This window comes from Lasioglossum baleicum, chromosome 9 (assembly GCF_051020765.1).
Source record: "Lasioglossum baleicum chromosome 9, iyLasBale1, whole genome shotgun sequence".
Lineage (NCBI taxonomy): Eukaryota > Metazoa > Arthropoda > Insecta > Hymenoptera > Halictidae > Lasioglossum > Lasioglossum baleicum.
This window is the reverse complement of record NC_134937.1, coordinates 17020802-17044286: the sequence shown is the minus strand read 5'-3', so window position 1 is coordinate 17044286 and position 23485 is coordinate 17020802. Positions and strand designations below refer to the sequence as shown.

General features: G+C 41.6%; 1 protein-coding gene across 2 annotated transcripts in view; it reads right to left on the bottom strand.

Moving 5' to 3' along the window:
- Positions 1-2328: 2328 nt before the first annotated feature.
- Positions 2329-23485, bottom strand: part of LOC143211967 (discoidin domain-containing receptor 2) — a 243136-nt gene continuing 221979 nt past the window's right edge. For both annotated transcript variants that reach the window (XM_076430163.1, XM_076430162.1), the window contains exons 14-17: positions 16825-17025; positions 15752-15844; positions 5498-5639; positions 2329-4948 (exon numbers count right to left, since the gene is read on the bottom strand). In XM_076430163.1, coding sequence (XP_076286278.1) covers positions 4595-4948; positions 5498-5639; positions 15752-15844; positions 16825-17025 — 790 coding nt within the window. In that variant the 3' untranslated portion in view covers positions 2329-4594. The remainder of the gene's footprint in view (positions 4949-5497; positions 5640-15751; positions 15845-16824; positions 17026-23485) is intronic.

The following is a 23485-nucleotide window of genomic DNA, read 5'->3' as shown; positions in this document are numbered from 1 at the left end:
TGCACAATAGATAATACTTTATTCGTTCATAAATAATTTTTAACTGCATCGTAAAACAGATAGGGGCTACGTAGCAAGCTGATAGAAATAATACTGATGGTTTCGTGTAGCGAAACGTTTGCTATGCTATTATATCGTACCGAGATTCCGATTACCAATACATCTTTTTCCTATGCAGAAATTGTTCGATAGGAAAAACGAACGCCAAACAACGCGGCTACGAAACACCGCAATGAAAAAGCCAGAGATTGCCCGTGCCTGAATAGAAGATACAGCTAGGTGAGCTCTCTACAGTCTTCCGCGATTATCTCTAGATTTCTCTCTCAATTCCACGTTAGGTTAACAATCGGGTGTGCCAGAAATCAGATTCTACAAATCCGCAGAACAAGAAAGATCTGTCTCGACGATCGCAAAAAGCTAGAGCTATACTTTCCGCTTAAAAACAAGTCGTATTCCTGGGCCGGTCGTTTTACATGGTGTGGTTCGATGGTCGTGGTGAAAATTTAGCGATTCAACTCTATTCTATAACGGTGTCTCCGAAAACTGTTAAACATACGTTTTTTTGTTGATTTTTGTCAATGAGATATGCGTTTCCAAGAGCTATAGTATATTTACTTTTAAGTACAAGAATGAAAGGTTGTGGAGAAGAAGCCTCAATTTTGTTCTGTAGAATATTTTCACTAATATTTACTACTTTCTTTTTAGAAGCAATACAATAAGACTCGAGCTTCACTTTAAAATCGTTTTGTTGTGCACACTTTGCTTGTTCGTAGCGAAAGAGCAAATAATATTCCTCAAAATCAACTGTTTGATTTTCCTGTGAGGATCATGTGAAAATATTACGTCGTCGATGCACCAGAAATTGCATCGCGATAAACAGTTTTCACAAGTGTACAAATGCGGATCACACGCACGGCCACGTCTTACAAATCAAGTTTCCTGCGAGAATTGCGCTCTATAAGAGAATTTTGGTCACCACGCGTCATGTAAAACGCACTCGATCGTGTTTTCAGTTAGGAATGTATCGCGAGCGAACCGTGAAATCCTAATTCGACGATAATCCCACTGTCAACGATATTGTTCGCCGTGTCAATGGCACTTGCGACAGCACCAACATGGAATATTGAACGATCCCGGAAGCCTTCGAGGCATGAGCGTGATTGTCGATCGTTACGCTAGCGAAGGAAACGCAAAAGATTCCGCAACCAAGTCCAGGCGAACAACAACTGTCGCGTAGAAACTGTTCACCGATTGCCAATTCACGTTCAGTGGATCATCGAAATCAACGTTAGAATTCGCGAAGCGACGTCGATGAAACATTAGATTGCTTGAAACACCGAGTGTCCTCGACCAATGACGAGGATCCCCGTCATTGGATGAGCCTGTCGTAAACGGAAAGAAACGACGAAGTATTCAAAATCACAGGAGAAAAGATTTGCTTGTCATCGAAGTAGCTCTTGAAAGGATTACTGCTTCGAACGATTTCTCCTTCGCGGAGAAACAAGACGACCTCTGTTTCCAGGAAAGTGTATAGAAACAGTCAATTAGAGAGCAAATTTCCTTGTCAGCAGAGAATGGGTTGCGTGTCTCGAATCTTTGCGAACAGAAGCAAACCGGACCAGTTAGATGTCCATTTTCGTTGATATCCCTGGTTATTGATAGTTAGGAATAGATTCGATTCGATTCTTCTCGTTATCGCTGGATCGCGTTTCGAACAGAGATCGAACAGCGCAGCGCAAGATGAACAATTCTTTTGCTACTGAGAATTCCGAACCGGTAGGTACAGGTAGGTACGTAGAGATATACTAAATTATCACATGAGTAGACAAGTTGAGTTACTCGTTAGCAGTAGTGGGTTTAGGGGTGGGGGAAGGGGAGGGGGGCAACGATACAGCCAAAGGCAGCAATATGCTTACATCGATGAATCTAAACGCAACTACGATTCATTTTCCTAATATAACGCGCGCGCAGTTTCTCGGCAGTTTCTTTTTTCATCGGTTTGTCTTTCTTTTTTTTTTGGTACGCTTTCCTTTTCTTTTGTTAAACGCCTAAACGATCCGGCGACTATTATTACCGCTATCTGAACAACGTGCCTGCGGATCTCACCGTATAAAATGCTAAATCGTTGAATCGATCTACGAATACAATTCGAACTAAATCTCTTATATCGATAATCCCATAAATTACGAGCTACGACAATTTTTCCACCGTGACACTTCGCTGATTCTTTCTACTATTTTCCTTTCGTTTTCGTTCTTTATTCTTGGTTCAACGGCAGAGAAGCGCGATTCTTGTTACGTTTAAATTCAACGGACGTACGGTTCTGTGTTTTCCACTTTTATATATATATATATATATATACGAACGGCTATGTCTCTGATTATCTACTACTTACGCGGCGAAAATTACATTAAGATATATAAATAGTATTTTTAATGTTGTAACGGTAACATTACCTACACGCTAGATATTGCGAATGCTATCGATAGTTATTTCATCTGATATAAATACATGGAACATAACGGCTCGAGTGATTAATTAGTCGAATGTCGTGAGAACAGCGTGTCGCCGAACGAATGCTTTGAACGTCGAAGTCCCTCGCTGGCGTTGCGTTCCTCGTTCCCGCGCGAAACGAGGTGTCTTCGATATGTCGTCGCCTCGATGAACGTGCTTTTAGTATTCACGTGCGAATCTGGCGAAACTCCGCTCTCCGGCAGATTTGCTTTTTGGTCTTCGCCGATATACCGCCTCCCATAGAGGAAGCAGATCTCGAATTCAAGTTCCGTGCGATTCCGCTGCTAATCTCCGTCCCATTCGCGTGCCAGCATAATGATAAACGCCCCTTACCTCTCGACGTACGCCTATATGTACAATAGTCTAGTTGCTTTTTTTTATTTTGTGTTTGTATTGATCCCGCCTATCATGTAAAGTTACAATTATGATGTGTCATAGTCGCGGCCCTTATCACCACCGTCCCTTCTTAACAGAGAATATGTATACCGTTCCGATCACCAAGTATGATATCCGTCGAATCCTCGTAATCACACGACCATAATCAACCTCGTCGACAACGGAAAATTGTTTAACCATTCACATCTGTTTTTTCTTTCACTCTTCAGGGGTCACGCCAATTTATCAGTTTCGTTCTGTACGTTTGCCTGTTGTTTATAAATATATTTTTCGTAGATATCGTATCGCGCGAGTAATAATCTGATTTTGTGCAGTCAATCTCTAAATATTTGTCAGAGTCAGTGTACAGACGTCACCACTGAAGAGAATCAGTAGCTATTGTTTTCCTGATGCGTGACTGTAGAAATCATTTAAAAAATCATTGAAATTCATTTTGGATGAAGATCACGATGTTGCAGAAATAATAGTACAAAGCTATCTCGACAAAGGAAACCAGCTTTTCAATTACAAACATTCGATTTCATTTATCGCAAAAGTCTGAGGCATTCAAAGCCCAGAGTTTTCACCTCCGAGTCCTCTCTACTCGTTTTCAGTCGACGCCATTGTCAATCGAAATTTGCGAATCAACAAAAACACAACATACTGGACACAATTTTGATACGACTCTGTCGTGTACATTCGTGAATCGAGGCATGTCCACCGAACGCCTAACGATCATGATACTACACCCAGCTACACAGTTCACAGGCATACGCATTCATTCGATTCTCATATGTATACCTCCTTATCAATAGCTTCTTCCGAGGAAGAATTTGATATTTCAGTTTCCGTATTGCCATACGTTGATACGATTCTTAGGGGATACTGGTCTCGTCGTCTTTCTCTCTCTCTCTCGTTCTTCCATTTTCACAACGGAAAGATCGGACAACGATCCGATAGCTGAAGTACCGAGAGTATCCCTTATCTTACCGCGAGGATATATTTAAACCATGCAAGGAATGTTCACAGCTATTATTACGATTACACGATATTGCTCCTAAATTTTCGACGATCATTATGGACCCTCGAAGTCCTTGAGATACCCGCGTAAATCCCGTGGGTTCCTCGCATAGGGAAGTTCCCGCAGAGCAGCGTCCTCCAAAGAATCATACCGATCCCCGTTTTCGCGAAGCTAGCTCCGCGTTCACCCGCTCGATTGTCGAATTCACAGTTTCACGTTTGTATTCCCTAACAGATCTTACGTATCTAAGAAACAGTTCGTATCGTTTGCTCCGACGTCGTTGCGTTTCGATGATCTCGTGCGTCTCTCATTTGTCCGCGTGTGCCAGAAGATCCATAGGGGTTCTATGGTGATTCGTCAGGTTCTCGAAACAGTTCCGAACTGTCCCGGGGACTCGAGTCAACCTACCAGAAATCTTCTAGGCCGAGTCTGAACGTTCTCTGCCCGGAAAACAAGGTCGTTGCGCTCACTCATTCTGATGTGCTCTAAGAGAGCTCCGGAAGCTGCCACCGGAGAAGGCTCGCTTGTCATCTCGGGCAATCAGAACTTGGTCCTCACGGTGATCCAGTGAGGGTAGAGCGCGTCATCGACAGTTTCCGGTCCCCTGTTCAGGTAACTCTTGGCCGGGCACGAGCGACAAACGCCGTGAACATCATGCTGATCGACGTCGCGGAACGTTCAGTATCAGGACGTGGGCGCGTACCCGAGGTTCTTTCGCTGCAGGAACATCGAGATCTCCCGGAAGGTCGGACGCTCGTTCTCCTCCCGTCGCCAGCACTCCAGCATCAGGTCGTAAATATCCTTGGAACAGGCAGTGGGCCGCGGCAAATAGTCGAAGCGATTGTCGGTGTTCTCCTTGCAGTCGTTGTTCTCGCCACTGTTGTTGTCCGGACAGTCCGCGGCATGGTGCAGCCGTCGCAGGTTCTGCACCATCTCCTCGTCGGACAAGTGCTCGTACGGGGCACGTCTGCCCAGGTTCAGTATCTCCCACAGGGTCACCGCGAACGCCCACACGTCACTCTTCGTCGTGTACTTGCCCTGCGAAGATTGTATCGGTTAGACAGGCGAAACTTATATCAGTCGCAGGCTACAGCTCGCGACGGGACGATTATAGGCGTGCGAATACCTCAATATGACGGGTTGGGATGGGTTCTCGAAAATTTCGGGATTAAAATTAGACGTGATTTTTAAAAAACTGATAAACAGACTGCGGATTAAGCAGAACATAGCGATATTTAAAAATGCTATTGCACTAATCTCACCCTATTAAAATGATTAAGGAATAAATTTCTACTTGAGGCAGGAGATTTGTATTTTGCATAAAAATCCGCAGTCCACTGATGAACCGATCACATCGATATTAGCAGTTAATCATCCTTCGGTGTTCTAACAATGATAAAATAATTATACACTTCGAACCGAGTATCCGCAATCATGATCGTGACAAATCACAAATTTATTCATGCACAATATGCGGACCATTTGGCAAATTACTAAATAATCGATATATATAGAATAAGATAAATACACATGCAGGCCGTGTTAATGGCGTAAGCGTCCTAATTGGACCGTTCGAATGAAGCTTACCAGAAATATGGACTCCCAGGCCATCCAGCGTATCGGCAGCGGCACCGCGCCATCGACTTTGTAATAATCGCACGCGTACAATTCGTTGTCCGTACCGAAATCCGAGATTTTAATGTGATAAGCTTTGCCCACCAAGCAATTCCTGTAATCGAAAATCACGATATCGATGAGCGCGACCGTGTCGCGGTTCCACTCTAATCTACAAACATTCGACCGGGACCCGCCATTTAATTAACTTCGAAAACGTCGCCGGTCAGGCTTTTATTATTATTAACAATTTTCTAATTTACTCCTCGATCGTCGACCGGCGATTTTACCGAAGTGGAAAGCACGGATCCATCAGGTTTGTCGTTCGATCGGAAACGGTCAACGATACCGTTTTTCATTTTTCATTTGATACTTGTTTTCTTTTTGCTCGCAACATCCGCTTCTGTCGGCGGATTCGCAGTTCCTCCCTTTTGTATTTTCCGGGGCCACAAAGGGAAAACGCATCGGGGGGGAGCATTTTCGAATTCTATCGTTGTTACGAGCTTTTATTATTACAGCAGTGCTCGGTATTTGCACCACTTCGCAGCAGTCAAATTCTCGCGAGCAAGTCGCCTTTCTTTGTCTTCTTTCTTTACACTGCATTCAACCTCTATCTTTCTCTGCTGAGGTAGCTTCGATGAATTCGAGACACTGACAAGTGATTCGTGGGGGAAGAGTGAAGCTGACTTGTGTAAGTACATGTAACCGAGCATTACTGTATTAACGTCATATTTTAATACTGTGAAATCATATGACATATACAGGGTGTTAATTTTAACTCGAACACCTACATTATTTCCGCTGCTATTAAAAGTAAGAGAAAATAACTAAATAGGATGTACATGGTTTTAAGGCGTGTATCAGATAGTAATGAATAACGTGATATTATCCTTTTCATTTTATTACTTTTGTATTCTCCAAACTGAAACTGATTTTTTCGCCATCAAGGTCACTTCAAGGTCATAATGTTTAGGTCGTTGAACTCACCTTGACGCCGACTACCACAATGCATTATGAAAAATACATGTTAATATGCAAAAAAAATACGGTGACCTTGAAAAAACTGTTAAAATTTCCTCCAAAGGATTTTTCTGATGTACCTACGCCTTAAAATCATGTAATCCTATTTAGTTATTGTTTCTTACTTTCAATATTAGTGGAAATAATTTAGGTGTTCGAGTTAAAATTAACATCCTGTAATCGTACAGGGTGTGGCCAGACGGGTGGTACAACCGAGCAGGAGATGATACTACATGTAAAGATAAGTCGAAAAAAGGAATGACATTTTTTTGTTTGACGCTTCGTTTTAGAGAAAATCGAGTTTGACAATGCAGCGAATACACGTGCTATTGCATGGGAATTGTCTGACGCGTCTGACCATGATCAACCAATTCTACTTTGTGCATATACTAAAGCATGCGAACCTGGCGGAACTTTAAAAAATGATATTCCTTTTTTTCAACTTATTTTTACATGTACATAGTATTATCACATATAAAATACAAATCTACTTTTCGGAGAAAACGTAAGGGGTGGTTCTTCATGATAATGTGAGACGAAAATGAAGAGTAAAAAGATTGCGATTTCGGCTTCGTCTTTTAGTTATCAATCGTTAATAATTATAATCCGCCTAAAATGCGGCAATCCGACCAACAGAGGTAACCGTCGCGCGCCTCTACGACGAACTACGTAATGTACACCTCTGTTGGTCGGGTTGCCGTATTTCAGGCGGACTGTTAATTCTTCATTTTCGTCTTACATTGTTGTGGAGAACCACCCCTTAAATTTTCTCCCACCTGTAGTCGAACACTCGGTGTATGCATTTATACCGAGCGATGCAACTTTGCCAGGTGAACATGTCGTATTATCAGTAGCGCGTTATAACTAATTGGGGCCTTGGGCAAAGTATAGAATTCCGGGGCCCCTAAGCCCAACTAAACAACTTTATGAGATAAACGTAGAATTTGGATCTTGGATCTTGGTTTGTGTTCGGGGCCCCCATTTGCGCAAGTTGGCCATAGGGTAACGTGCCACTGCGTATTATTGAACCCTTCGACGGCGGAGTCCGAGTCTAATGTGATCCAGAGTATCATAATTGGCATCGAATCATGTAGTTTCTGTCGAATTAATTAGAAAAACAGCCACTGTATCGGGAACAACAGAAAGATTAACGTATCCACGAGAAGTACCTGGGAAAATAGTTTTTAAACAAATTGTCAAAACGTCATATTCCATAAACAGAATGGATTAATAATTTTCTAGTTTACTCCTCGACCGGGCGATTTGATCGACTCATTTTTGGTGAACTGCGCCGTTTTTTTACCTTTTCGTACGGATGCTTGTTTTATTTTTGCTCGCGACCACCGTTTCTATCGGCGGTTTTACGGAGCCTTTTGTTTTTTCCGCGCGCCTCAAAGGGAAAACTACACCGGAGGGGAGCGTTTTCGGATAATTCTAGACCGGGCCGCAGACACGAGGCAAAGAGGTTTCGACTTCGGCAGCCGGGGAATCCGAATACTTTTCCGATCGATTCAGCTCGAATGAAAAAGCCAGGATCAAATCGATCTCTCTCTCGGCCGGTATGTCGACTGAATAGCGCGGCCGCCAATCTGCATACGCGTACGCATTCTGTGCATCGCAGCCGACCGGAAGCAGGAATGGCTGCCAGCGGGCTGCATTTGCACGTACGTGTGGATGAGCTACGCTTCCTGTACAAGCACGCTCGGACCCCATACAATCGAACGTAACTTTACAGCAAACTTTACCATCCCAACAACACCGGATCGGTTCGCTGAATGATCATTCGAGATCGTTATGAGCTGGCCATAGTCACGCCAGGTTCAGATCGACGATCGAAATGCAAACTCCTAACCGACACGTAAACGGATTCGCCAATGATGGATTCGCTTCTGCTGCCTGTCTGCTGCTCTCTCTCTCTTTCATTTTACTTTGACACAACATTTCTATTTTAAGAATATTAAAGTACAAAAAATTGTACGTAGAAATAGAATGAAGAACCATTTGTAATTTATTGACAGAATATGCTGATGAGAATGATGTTTACTTTAATCCAGAAGATTACGTAGAACGAGGTTACGTTTGGTTAACGTTATTGTTAAATATGCAACAACCTAATTGAATCACTCTGTACAACATGTTCCTCTTTATTCTTTCTGACTAAGAGTCACCTAAGAGTCATCAAAAATTGCTGTACCATTATTTACAATATTGTTTACATTATTAAATATGTTAGTATCAATCAGTTACTAAACATTGAATTATTATACCAGTTATTGTACCAATTTCATATCCATGAAATTGAAAAATCAGATAGAATGGGATAATCCTAGGTCGGATGAAATCCTCGAGTTAAAATAGCTCTCCAGAGTGCAAAGGGTTAAAACCACGTTGTTCTCCAGCGAGGAAAAGAAATCGATTGTTTCCGCAATCAATTGTTTCTGCAGCATTGTTTCTGTTCCAAAGTTTGGTTCGAACCGTAGAATTAGCGGCAGGAACGTTAACAAAGGACCGAAGTTAAAAACTGAGAGGTTATTGCGTGACATGCTACGTAGTTTTAAAGTTCGCGTGAATGGTGGACGCGATTGTGGAATAATGAAACAGGAAAGTGGCCAGCATCCGGTCGGAATGAAACGAGTTTGTGGCCTGACAGAGGACTGTCGAGCACCGTGAAGTATCTGGCTGACAGCGTTTCGGTTCTGGTCTCGTGAGGTGGTGACTGCCTCCCAGGTTTCAAAGACGAACTATAATTCTCAGCTGAGACAAACGAGCAACCGAACGGTGTTCGAGTATCCAGCGTTATCGAGTGAATGGAGTCAATTAATTTCATCGGCGGAACAAAGCTCCAATTTGGAGGCAGAACCTTGGTAATTAGCGGCGCTTTATCGATCACTGTGATTGGCTGTGCCACGCTCTTCGAATTCACCGGCGACGACGACGGTGACCTGATCCACCAAAGTCCCCGGGTCAGGACCCTTAATGCAATAAGCAATATTCGCTCTCGCCGGATCCTATCGAAAACCTTTGTGTGACTTACCGAGCGTCATCCTACGAGTAATACGGCTTTCACCGGTCGAGTATACTTAATGCAAATGAATATCCCTACGCGAATAATCGAGTGCAGCCCGGTAATGCTCGGTTCGGGATCCGTTCAATCGAACTGGAAGCAAACTCGACACTTTTGCCACTTTGATCGATGTGTCACTCGTGCGATGGTACTACAACCTTTACAGTCGAAAATTAATCTTAGGCTAGTTCGAATTCTGGAGGATCTCGGAATAGATTTGCACAATTTACTCTTCTAAATCGCTGTAAATCTAGTAAATATCAAGGGATGGAGAAGATTCTGTAGCAAAATTATGTGTCCTAGTACTGATCTGTGAATTTTTACTGTCCAGAAATATTTTTGATCAGCCTTTCAAGTAATAACAACGAGGTTGCATATTCGTAATCAATATTAATCGAATCGTCACCGACATCACGTGCAAAAATTCAGTAACCGTTGGCAAACGAATAATCAGTAGACAGTTGCGAACCGGAAGCAAAGAAGACAATACACGAAAGAACGGGGTCTCGTAGAGGACATCGTCCCGAAGAAAGTGCCCACTTTCCCATCATTTCCCCCGACAACGTGGAGGAGAGTCTCTCTTATAGCTATTATCGATTGTGAGTGCGATCAAGTGTATCCTCGATGATACTTTAGCGTTAGAAGCCGCGTTAGGGGCTTCATGGTGGTGCGGTCACGTGTGATTGGTAGGACTTCGACCTCGCGATGCTTCAACGTTAGATCGAAAAGGTAAGTGCGGGGGTGAACCGAAGGGGGGGGTTAGCAGCATTCGTCGTGAGAAATAGAGAGGAGTTAAAGGCGGGTTGAACGATCTAAGAAAGAAAAGGACGAGTGGAAAAGAAGAAAGGGTAAGAGCATGGGAAGGGGAGGGGGGAGGATGGCGAGGCAGGGAAAGCCATTCTCTACATTTGTAATCGAAGTCGGAACAAAGGCGGCGTACTCGGTCGGCGGAGTACTTACATTGAGTCTTCGTCGCTCTCTACGGTCGGGCTACACGTTCCTGCGGCGTGTGCGACCACTATCACTGTTTCTGGCAACACCAGCACAACCGCCGGTATCACAGCCATCGCCTAGACCACGTCGAAAACCGTCAGCTTGCGTCTCCGCCGATTCTTTCAACCTCATCGTCTTTCTCTCCTCCCTTAAGTGTTCCACCCACACGCCCAGCCCTAGCCGATATATGTATATACTGTAAGGTATACTTTTATCCGCGATCACACGCACGTCCTCTCTCTCTCTCTCTCTCTCTCTCTCTCTCTCTCTCTCTCTCTCTCTCTCTCTCTCTCTCTCTCTCTCACCCCCATTTTCCTCGGCTATTACCGAACGACCGTGAATATAGACACGCGTTCGTTGCACACCGCAACCCCCGGCAACGACCCTTTCGGCCCCGGCCCTCTTCCTTTCTCGGACCTCGCCAATTGAATTGCATTACCGTTTGATCAGCAATCGATTCTTTCCTCTTTTCCACTCGGTCCGGCGCCGAGAATGACTTTATACGGCCCCCGATGCCGAATAAAATAAGGCGCCGACGTCCGGAGACCGACGTCCACGTCGTTGACACATACGCGTGGCTGCCGACCATTCGAATTTATTCCATGCCCTTTGAACGACGCCGATTTCGCTCGCCTGTTCCCTCACGGTGCTCCGACATCGTAAAAGCCGGGACTAAATCCACAAATCTCGTAATTGTTTAGATATATCAATCGGACAACTTCTAGAGTTTTTTTCGTAGATTACGATTCTGCTATCAGGTATCCTCTTGTTTCTTAAATTGAAAACATTAATTTTGACTCCAAAGGAAGGATTACAATGAACATATAACCCCTTGCACTCCTTTGTCGACCGTGACTCGACGTCAGAGAAAGAAAAATGTAAATGAAACGGGTTCTTGAATGTATTTGGTTCTTCCATTATTTATTTAATTGTCTTACTTTTCAGTTTAAAACAAATATAAATTACAATAATATAAATAAAATAATAAATATATTATAAATAAAAATAAAATAATAATATAAATTTCAAATAAAACGCTGTTGAAACGAGTTGTTGGCAATAAAATTGAAAAATAATTCGGACTTCAAAGGGTTATAATTATTATTGAATATAAAGATGTACCATAAAAAGACCAGTCTATATACCAATTACTTTAATGCTGTTTAATGCTCGCTGGTTACATCCAATTGCAATCATTGTTTAACGAAGAAAAAAGTTTTTGAAAATATGTTCGCTGTTTTCATTGAAAGTTGTCTACCCCCCTGTGTCTTAGCTAAAATGTGAAAGTACAAAATTCTGGCAGACTTAATTGTCCGAAAAAATCACTGTTTTGGCTGGTTCAATGGATTCAATTTCTCGTGTCAATGGTTCGACTATTCGAAATATTTGACGATAGATGAACGCGGTGGTCGCGTGACAAAAGGGATCATGCGTGCGTAGTCGCGGGTATTTGCGTTTCTCTTTCCGAGCCCCAAAGTCACGAAGAATTTACGCAACGCGGTGAAATTCCCGCAGAGTCATATGTTTCAACGGGAAATTGTCAGTTCGTCACGCTGACGCCTATCATCGAGTCAGGCGTTTATCGTCGGCATTACATTTTGATTAAATTCCGGATCCACCGGTGAAATTCTAGTTCCTTCGCAAATGGATTCGCCGTGTTTGCGGTGATCTCCAGTTACAACGGATTGGTCGGATTGTCAATCGGCCTGGCAAAAGCCGCTGCCATATTTTCGCGTGGCCCCCTAATGATCCGTCGGCAAACTCTCGCAAAATTGTCCCTCGACTGTGAAATCCGTTCGCGTGTCGCAATTTTGCACGTAACGTAAACTTTTTAACGACCGTGATGAATAGTCACCCATAAACTATACTAAATTCTCATAAAACAGACGCAAATACATTCGAAGATTATACATCACTAATCATTATACGTAACTTTTTACGCCGAGATGGAAAATATCGGATAAATACCTATAATTTTTAAATACTCCAAATACAACACCGCGGGAAGCATAAAACGGTCCTCGAGCACAGAAATAACGGGGCGCTCGTAAAATGGTTTTAACGGCTTAAAATAACAAAGTAACCATAAAATAGTTATACTTCGAAGTAAAGTTCAATGAACGCGAGTAATTTCTTTTTAATTCTTAATAAATCTGTTGAAATCGCGCTGCATTCAACAGTATTATGGTACTTTAGAAACAAACGAGAAATACCACAGTTCGTGCTCGAGCGAAACAAATTCGTTTGGAAATCGCGTTTTCGTGAACGGGATGCAAACGGGAATGTATAAACTGCTTTTCTATCTGGAGCGAAGATTATTCTGTAAAATGTTAGTTAGAAGGCAGGAGGGGGCTATTAAATGGGCGTTTAATGAAATGGATATAATCCGCTCTCGGAAAGATTGAATCTTATTACGGCCGTTTCTTAGAGAAAGGTAACAATAATAAGTCAGGTGGTTTGATACTTCTGGCCGGTGGTACAATCGTCGACTTAAATCGTCCTACGGGCATTTTGAGGCACGTGCAACGCCGTAATAATACCGCGCCGGGAGCGCACAGGAAGCGCATCCTGGTATTCTATTAAGATTTACGAGCGGTCGTTTGAGAGACACTGGTCAACCGGAAACTAGGTTCCACGTGTTGTAAGAGCGCCGCGGTTAGCGTGAATATGTATGTAGAGCGCATATGCACATATGTGCATCTACACTTCCCCCCATCGATTCGACGGAATGGCCATTGCATTTCAATAACAGAAACGTGGATGGGTTTCGTTGCATACCGGCTATAAGCTTTTGTCTGCGAAAGTCAAGAGTCCCCGATCCTGAATATTGGACACCTTACGTAGAGCCGGATATCATGGCCTCGACAGACTAGACCGGAACAAGCTAATCTCTCAGCATTCTTCACATTTTTTTCAGGTGGCATGTAAACTTTAAAAACAATTATCGTACGTTAATCTTACGTTATAATTTTTCTTGTAATTGATTTAGCTATTCGTACATGTTTAAAAATCTTGTGTATGATTCTTAATCAGTATGTTTGTTGTTATCGTTGCGCGATTGCATTAATAAATTAACTGAATTACTAAATTGACTAATTAAAGCATCAATTTTTTCTGACGAATTCTTATTGTATCTGTACAATTTATTTTGTAATTAACTAGAAATTATATGTACTAGAAAAATTGTCCGACCACTATTAGTGGCACTAAAACAGATTAATTATATATTTAATTTTATGACATTGAAATTCAATGAATGCTTGTCGTTATGCATTTATAATTAATATAAAAATTTGATTATGATTTACATATAAATTTGTGATAAATAGAGAATTAAAAACTATTTTGATTTTGTATCATATATACCATTTATATGTTACAGGTTATGCCGAAGAAAGGAACGAATATAATTGCTTCTCGTAATGAACTGGGATTATTTGCCATTGACAAACTTATCAATAATGACTGGGAAATTCGGGTTTAATCGTTATTTTCGGCGAAAATATGCCGGTGTTCTTTGCTGTTTTCCGCTCGACGGATCACTAACGAATCGTTGATTTCCCATGTGGGTTTCCGGCTTCGTTTGTTTTGGGGCTTATGGAAATGCACCCTGGGAAAGCCATAATTTAATTTCAACGTAAGCGTACAACAGAGGAGCTCAATGGCGGAGTTTCGTCTCGTTTTAATGGATGTTTAGAACTTTCAGAAGACTGACGTTCGTCGAGCGTTACAAAACTTTATTCCTCAACTTCCGGTGAGCTTGATACAACGATGTGGGGGTATTATAATTCAGAACGTGATCCTATCTTTCGAGAATATCACCCTGATTCGCTTCACTTTTGCCAATTTACTATCGGACTTTGCATTAAAATTAATTAACATGTAACGTAGTTACATTTATTAATTATGTAGACGAGAATTTCAAATTATTAAAAATATAAAAAGATTAATTTTTTTAATTGAGGCGGACCTTTATAGTCTGCAAACCCTCATTAAATTAAATACATAATATCTGTATTTAGTGAGTAAACGTATAATTTTATTCGACCCTGGTACCAACAGTTAATTAACGGATCAGGAATCATTTAAACTCTTTTTCTACTGATTTTTATTATATATTCCGAATAATTCCAATGGAATGGACCACTTCCAGTTCATGAATATATTGCAGAATATTCGTACATTCATTAAATTTCGATTTAAAATGGCAAAGGAGCAAATATTATGAAATATTGTATGAACCTTCAAATTTCTATTTAACAATTATTGATGGAAACATTTTTTACTGAAAAAAGGGAAAAACAAAACGCTTAAAGATGTTTCCAAATCCTAAATTATATTGATAATATTTCTATGAATTCACTTCGATAAAGCAAGAATTATTTTCCGCATTATCGGATTCATTGTAATGAAAATCAAATAAAGGTATACCGGCCCTAGCAGAGAATATTTTATTAAAATCGCGAATACGATGTTGGACAAATGTAATAATAAAAGAGTTAACGATATTCCGTAAAACCAATAAAATGACGTTCTGAATTCACTTTGTTAATCGAAATCGCGTTTAGACGTTCGTCGAAAGCAATACATATAATTAAAATCACTGTGTAATAGTTTTAGAGCGTTGGATTGTTTGTACTATCTTAAAGATCGTTTGTATTATCGTCTACATGCTCCACCATTTCAAATTACATACAAGTACTACGAGCATTCCGACTACTAGTAAACGGCAGAAACTTATTCCGATAACTAATAATTTAATGGACAAACATTCGGTAATAAGTTGACGACTTTGATAATCTGGGTCAAAGTAAACCTTGAAGCCGCCGCGCGTGGGTAGGTTAAAACGCGAACACCACGAAATTCGGCTGAACAATCCCGAGCAACGTCGCTCGCCTAATCGAGCGCCCGTTTAGCCGAGACGGTGTTCGGATAATCGAGTCTCTAGCGCATTTCCATCGCCCGTTAGCCGATTCCTGGCGTGGCTGAGAAGTCGAAACAACGTTTACGTGTCTCCGAACGACAAAACTGTCCGTGTGTCGGTGAAGAGGATAGTGTGAGAGGATTCTCGTCGCTAAGATGCCCGTTCGTTCTCGTGGGAAAGGCAGATCCGCGGCTGATACGTTCGCGCGAACTTCCATCGTACTCACCTAGTAGCCAGATCCCGGTGCACGAAGTTCAGATTCTCCAGGTACCGCATGCCCGATGCGATCTGAGCCGCCATGTAGATGAGACAGTTGAAACTGAAACGAGGAAACGACGTGAGCCGCCCGGAGAACAAAGTTGTAGTCGCATTCTCCAGGTTTTCGGGGGGTTGGCGAGCCCGGGGACAAGGGAGGCGCTGGGTTTTCCAGGGGTGGGTTTTAAGGGTGCAGAGAGAGAGAGAGAGAGAGAGAGGAGAGAGGTTGTAGAAACGACGGAAACGCCGAGGACTCGGTGACTGCACGAAGACTACGTCGCTCACGATTAATAAACGCTTCAAACTCCGGCCCCGGAGAAACTTATTGGGTGTTAACTTCGCGACGCGACGCCTTGCCACAGCGGATGAAACTAATCGTAAATCTTGAGCCCCGCCAGCGGAGCTGTTGCTCCGCGGGGGAATTATTTTGGAATTCTCCCGGCGACTGATTAATTTTACCGAGCCGCCTAATGCCGGCGTCGAAGATCGTGTCACAGAAATAGTCAAAATTGTGTTCTTTCTCGGTTGTGTTAATTGTTTCAATTTAACCCTTAGCAGTCGAGGGGTGTCTCACTAAAAATTGCTGAAGCTTTTCAATTACTACACATTTAACTATTGTATGAGGTATTATATCAATTTCATATCTATAAAATGAAAAAAATCGTATACAATGGAATTATTCTAAATCGGAAGTAATGTTTAATTTTCAAGTTGAACTAGCTCCGACTGCAAAGGATTAACATACAATCTAATATTACACGATTCTGAAATAACACGGCCCAGAAAAGGTATAATTCAAAAAATATTTGGACACATTTCCTAGTCTCGATTAAAATTAATTTATTTCATTTTGAAAAGAATATTCTCTGTCGGCGATGTAGTTCTTAAAGAATCTCAGGACACGAAGTGAATTTTTTTAGATCGTCAAAACGAAAATAAACCCCTTCTTTATGTTGATATTCAAAAATTAGCGTCGTGCAGTCAGTCGAGTGATAGGTAAATTCATGTCCCGGAAATTGTAATTTGTAGATCGTTGTTGATTACCTGAGAGTTTTGACACCGATTGGCATGGAGTGAGCGTCTTCGGCAGTGATATGCGTTTTTAGGAATTGGCAGAGATCTCCGTGCTCCAGATACTCCATAACCACACAGTATGGTTCCTCGCGGCAGCATGCTCCCAGGACTCTAGCTATATTTCGATCCTCCAGGGCTGCCAAAATCCTGACGTCACGTTGGAAGTCTAACCTGAAGAGATTCACAATAATAATATTACTAAATAAATATTTTTCAAATCTTTAAAGATATAATAAATCGTCAATTTAGAAGGGAAAAGAATTGGTATTAAAATAAAGTTACAGTGTTTCGTGCCACGTTAAATTTCAGACCGCGTGTACCGCTGGTGGTACACACTGACATATTTATTTAATGCGCTAAAAAAAGATATTTTATAAGAAGTTTAAGACTGTAGAATATATTCCCACCAAAAAGAATGAAGCATTATAAAAACTTTAGTATAGAAGTATAGAACAAAGCAAATAGCCTGAATGAAAAATCGAGGAAAAACGGCTCGGCCCGGAACGTGTTAAACGTGAGGGCCACGAATTGGCACACCTAACATGTTTAGTAATAAACCCAAGCGGCTGGGAACTTGGGCAACAAGTCACAACACTCAACGTAGAAATCACCAAACACTTTCAACACATCTTTACAATGCGTGCGTCCTCACAATGTAATACTAATATAAAATCTTTTTTATTATTACTTATTTTTGTATGAAACTTTCACCAATATATTTGTGGCATTTTTCTGATTAAAATAAGACCGAACACGATATAATTTCAACTGTATTTAGTGGTTTAATTGACGATGAACGTTTCGGGCGTAAGGAAGGACAGCGTGTGGGAAAGAAAGAGGGCACGCGCGCTGTCTCTTTACACGCGCTGTCCTTCTCTACTTTCGGCTCGGCCTTTGAAGCTCAAAAGAATAGTGTCCGTCTACGAAAAATGCAAACGTACCTCCCCGAGGCTTTTGCGTTTATAGAAGATTTACTGTAATATATTATATTTGCAAGCGTAGTAGGAAAGTTGAAGTTTCCATAAACGAGGAGTCACACAATTTCCCTCTCTCTGCGAGTACCGGACACATGCACGATAGAGACGAAACGCGTCACGTGACCGGGCCGTGGCGGAAGCGTGAGGACTAGCTTCATGGAAGGGGAAGGTAGAATGGTGATACAAGTGTTAATCTGAACTCTGAAGATACCAGACCGTCCCATTCCCTCCCCCCATGCATAAAAGTTATAATACCGCAGTTCCATGAATTTCGGCAAATTTTCATTCGGTTCGAAACGACAAAGTCGCAGGGAATACCGTACACAGAATCGGGGTGAGAAAACCAGGGGGGATTGTTAAAGGAAATGGACTTTGCTCGACCGAACGGTGTCCGTTTTGCGAAATAACCGTAAGATTTTCGCGCGAAGTTCCGGCATCTCGTTTGCATGCTAGCGCAAAGTAAACGACCTCGGGTCGATTCGATTAGTCCGGGGGGCCCGGCCGTGCGTTCCTTTAACCGATGGAAACTCTCCTGAAGGAGCACACTGCGTTCCAGAAGTGGTACACGTATGGCAACGGTCGCGCGCGTTTCCACGCAGCATCGTTACTTCGAGCTTACTTACGATCGACTTGGTAATGGCACTCTCGCGTGATAGCTTAATGCGGCTGTTAACAAAACTACGAGGCGCCGGTATCGATTCCCCATAAACTGCGAATTCTGGTGCGTACCATCGCCGCACCGTCTTCGAGCCCCCCGCGTGGGCGGAGCTACGGCCTTCGCCGAGCTTAAGGCGCAAGGTGTTTCGTATTAGCTTCTTAGGTGTGCTGCCCGATCTTTAAAGCACGCTGCCAATAGTTTGTAAACACTTTTTGAAGTGGATGAATTTGTTTTACTTCGTCCTTGTCCCAAGATATTGTAAACTGTACGAGATTCACGAATGTATCTCAATTTTTACGAAAATTTGGATTTAATAGAGTCGAAAATAGATATTTTTAATCGATATTCATCTTTAAAATTTTCATTTAGAATTATAAGATTTCGTGCAAAGAAAATAAATCATTGAGAAATTAAGGTATTTATTCATCGATTTATTCAATAATATAAGTTACCTCAAAAATGGCGAAACGTAATTAGAACAGAACGGAAAACATGTTACTGAATAAATATCTTAATTAAATCTTTGAATTTTAATTTAAAAACGAACTTTTGTACCAATTTATAAAAATTTTGTATTTCTAAAATTAGAACGTGCCATAAATGCATGAAGATCTATGATAATCCGTTAATTCTTTGAAATACTTTTTTATTTGAATTGAAGCGGTGGTCGACAGCGAAATTCAATTGGAACGTCCCAATTGCAAGTTTCCGATTGAAATTCGATCTTCTACAACGTTTCGACAATGTCGTCGATTGATATTCCATCGTTCTATCAATTTCATTGGCGCGATCTTCGTTACGCTGAATACGAGCGGGACAATTAACATTTCCGATGAATATTCATGTCCACGAAATAAGAAACCGCGGAGCGCAAGGTTTTTCCTGCGGACAGAACGAATGCCATGCAATTTGGGTTATTTAAACGTTTGTCTCATCAGCTCTCGCGCTTGATGTTGACGGACAAAACAGGACACGGCTCGCGGAAAACGGAGAGTGCACGATTCAATTAAAACCTTATTTCCAAAACTCTAATTAACCGAATGAGAAAGTTTCTTCGTTATTTTTCTACGCGGACAATGCCGCGGAGCAGCCGGAATCATGCGCCGAATAATCGCGAAAATTTCCAGCATCGCGAAATGTTTCGTTGTTAATACTAAAGTCGGTTCCCATGAAATGACTGAGCTTTTTATCGTAACGAACCAAATATGGACAAAAGTAACGTAAATATTATACACAAACAGCTGCGGAAACCTGGCGTATTGATATCGGGGAATGGAACACTGCCCGCCGGTTTTCGCGTGTAGAATGTTTCATTATTTAGGAATGTTTTTCCAACAAATATCGTTAGTGATATTGACGATATGTATGTAGAGCAAAATTTACATACTTCGTTAAAGAGCCAAATTGGAAAACAGCAAGGTGTTTTTAATATTTATGAGTGCATATCCTGCGAAGGTTTTTATCCAGTTTCAGTTCAAAACATCCGCAAGAGCCATAAATTATCGTTTGATTAAAATCGTAATTTTAAAAAATCTCTTTCCGAAAAATATGCGAAATTTTTACGTGAAATTCATTCGAGATTATTTTTACACGCGGAGTTTCAATTATTTCGTTGTTAGTAAGACGTCCGAATGTTTTTATCTGGTATAAATTGGTTCAAAGAGAACTTCAACACAAGTATACTACATTGTTATTATACATACTCTTCAAGATTATCTTGAGTTGTTATAATTAGATTACGGATTTTATACATTTATAACAACAATGAGTAGGTGTAAAAGACAGTGAAGCCATTAGAAGAATTTCAAAATTCTGTTATGTTATTTTCAATCTATTAAACACATTAAAAAATAAAATTAATATTTTTGCACACGAGTTTGTTGTAATTCAGGTAGAAAACTTTACAACGTATCAAGTCAATAGTTAAAGCGGCCCCTAGACGATCAATATTATCATCAATACAATAATTAGCTATTAAATACAGCACAATAATTGATATTGTACAATAATATTGATCGTCTAGTGGCCGCTTAAGAATAAACGAACATCGCGAAACAAGAAAATTGTATGGCACCAATAGAAGTTCAAATTACATGGTATGTACTAAAAAAAATCAATTTGGGAACTCGTTCCGGGTGAGTTACAGAGGGATTCGAAAAATGCAGACTTGGAATAGATGCAGAAAACGTTCGCACGAAGATCCTTCGTCTATCGATCACCGCGGTTCAACCTGTAGATCGGAAGTGGAAGAACCGCATCTTTGTCCTTGAGGGTGTGAAGACGGTGTAAGTGGTGGAAAAGGACACGAGGAAATGGAGCAAACTCCGATCACGATAGGGGCGCGATAAGTCATCCTCGCGGCGGGAGACTTGTTGCGTGAGCAGACGCCGAGGAACCCGTGGAAACGCCATGGATCCGATCGTTTTGCTTTTTATTTATGAGGGTGCGTGAGCCGCGGCACTCGGAACACACCGATATTTACAGGAACCGACGATAAACCGTACCGAACGGGCAGAGTACATTAACAGAAACGATCGGTTAACGTGATAAATCGTGCACGTCTTTTCGAAATGCAACGGGGAGAGCGAGTTTCGAAATCTATTCGGTCACGACCGCTCGAAGCTTGTGGGAACCATTCGAACATGAACACTGCCATTTTGCTCGTGAGTTTCCAGTTTCCGAGCGTCACAGACGTTGAACAAGTTCCCGTTCGTTACCGCTTACTCTCGCAGATAATGATGCTTTCATTTAATTAATGAAGCATTCATTTTTAATTAACATGATGTAATGGCTTTGTTTTTTGTAATAGTATTCTGTAATAGTATATTATTTTTTGTAAGTATTCAGTGATCAGGAGGAACGATAAACATAATGCAGTTCTAAAAATAATTATTGAGTGAAATGTTCAATCCTAGCACCACGAATTAATTAAACTGGCCCGTTTCAACTTATTTTATAATTATTGAGAATATCCTGATTTTCGTATTGGCATTATAAGAGACAATTGTAAATACGAAATTTCTTGAACTTCTGAATATTTAAATTTTATAATCTCAAATTACACACCCGAAAGTATTCTAACGAATTTTTATTGAATTCTTAGGAAGTGCAGTATTTTTTTTTACTGAGAAAACGGTACATATACCATTTCAGGATTAACATAGTCTCACTGATGAGGAATTGTAAAATCCTGGACGAAAGTAGATTTAAAAAAGAAATGCTAAAACCGTTTCTGTCGATCCCTGATGACAACAGTTATGGTCCCAGCTCTGGTTCATCGTTGGCCACACTGTACCCGGGGTTCTTCCGTTGAAATAGCTTTCGTCGAACACGAAGAGGGGATCTTGAATGGTACGGGGACACGGTGGCAACGGAATCGAATCTATTCTGCGAGTCGTGCAAAAAGTAGCATAGGTCTCGATACCGAGCGATTCAAACTGCATCGGGAGGCCGGCGTCCGGCCGAAATGGCTGGACATAAAATTCATAGCATAGGTCTGGTACCGAATGTCCCGGTTTCTTCCGAAAGCCGGGGTACACGGTCCCCCGCAGCATGGCGTGTTGTTTATAGAGGAAACCCCACGGCGGTGAAACGTCCAGATATACCGGCGAAGACGATCGTTCTCGCGGCTATCAAGCTAGACATCAGAAAAAGGCCAGTTCGATTCCACGAATGGAATAGATTTGCATACAATGACCGGTGAGATAGGGTATCGAGAGAAAGAGAGAGAAAGATAGAGAGAGAGTTCGGTCGCGCTTCGTGGCGACGACGCGAGGAAGAATCCGAAGAGAGAATCTAGGGGATCCTGAAGAGAGAGGGTTGCCAGAGGGAGGAACGACGAGTCGAATCCGGCGAAGCAGATGACAAAGCTTCCATCCAGCGAAAATCGACGACGTCGATCGGATATCGTAGCAGTTCAGCCTTTTGTGAGCGAGAAACTCTCCGCGCCGAGGGAGGACGAAAGTGAAGTTCCATCGCATCGGCGCGAATGAGTTATCTGATGTTCGCTGAAATGGGGGCCGGAAGCGTACGGAAAGATGATTCGGTCCCGAAGACTTTTAAGCCCTCGCAGTTTGTAACTAATTCCGGGGTTATCGTGCCCCGCCCGTTTCCTTCCGAACGATGGAGCTCGTTTGTTCCGGTAATGGGTTTCGTTTCTTTTATCTTTTAAGCCACCCGTACTCTGCATACTCCGGCGATGTTACGCCAGCCCTGTTGCATCGTAATCCTTTCATTTTTTAGCGCGCGGACTCGGAAGAAATTGAAAAGAGATATTTGTGGAAATACCAGTCACACTGTGACGCGTCTTGAATTCATGTTAAAATTATTGGACATTTTGTGTAGATTTTTGCTATGAAGGACATTTTGCCCTGATTTTTATTCAGTCGCTTTGTATGAAGTAGGAATACTAAAAGTGACCATTGTACATTACTAGTGGATTTTGTGCATTTATAAAAAGGTCAGTAGATATAATTTAAAACAGTACTATGTATAATATCAGAGAAAACTGAAAGACCACTGTGTCCTGGTATTTTTCATGTATCACGATTGTTAAGGGTGGAAATATATTTCCATTCTGCTTTTCACAATGGATGTAGAAAATTTTTATTTTCTACGCCAGGCAAAAATTATTCGACCAAATAAGCCGAGCGTCTACTATTGTCATTATTTATATGTACTTCCATTAAATAGTATAATAATACGTACTGAACGACCACAATAATACAATGCAATAACAAACGAAGTGAAAACGACGGAAAGTCTCAAAATTGCAATAACACGCGGAACGTCCCATAACCGCGTTTATGACATGAACTTCGAAGTTCGCGCATGAGTTTTTCTACCCTCTATTTTCTACGGTCCTACTACGGCGGAGCAACACGGCACTGCCGACAATACGGATTTCAGGTGTCGCAGACCGTAAGGTTTTATCTCGGGGATAAAACAATCGAATGACACCGCGGCAAATGAATTCGCGACTGCAACGGGGAATCTT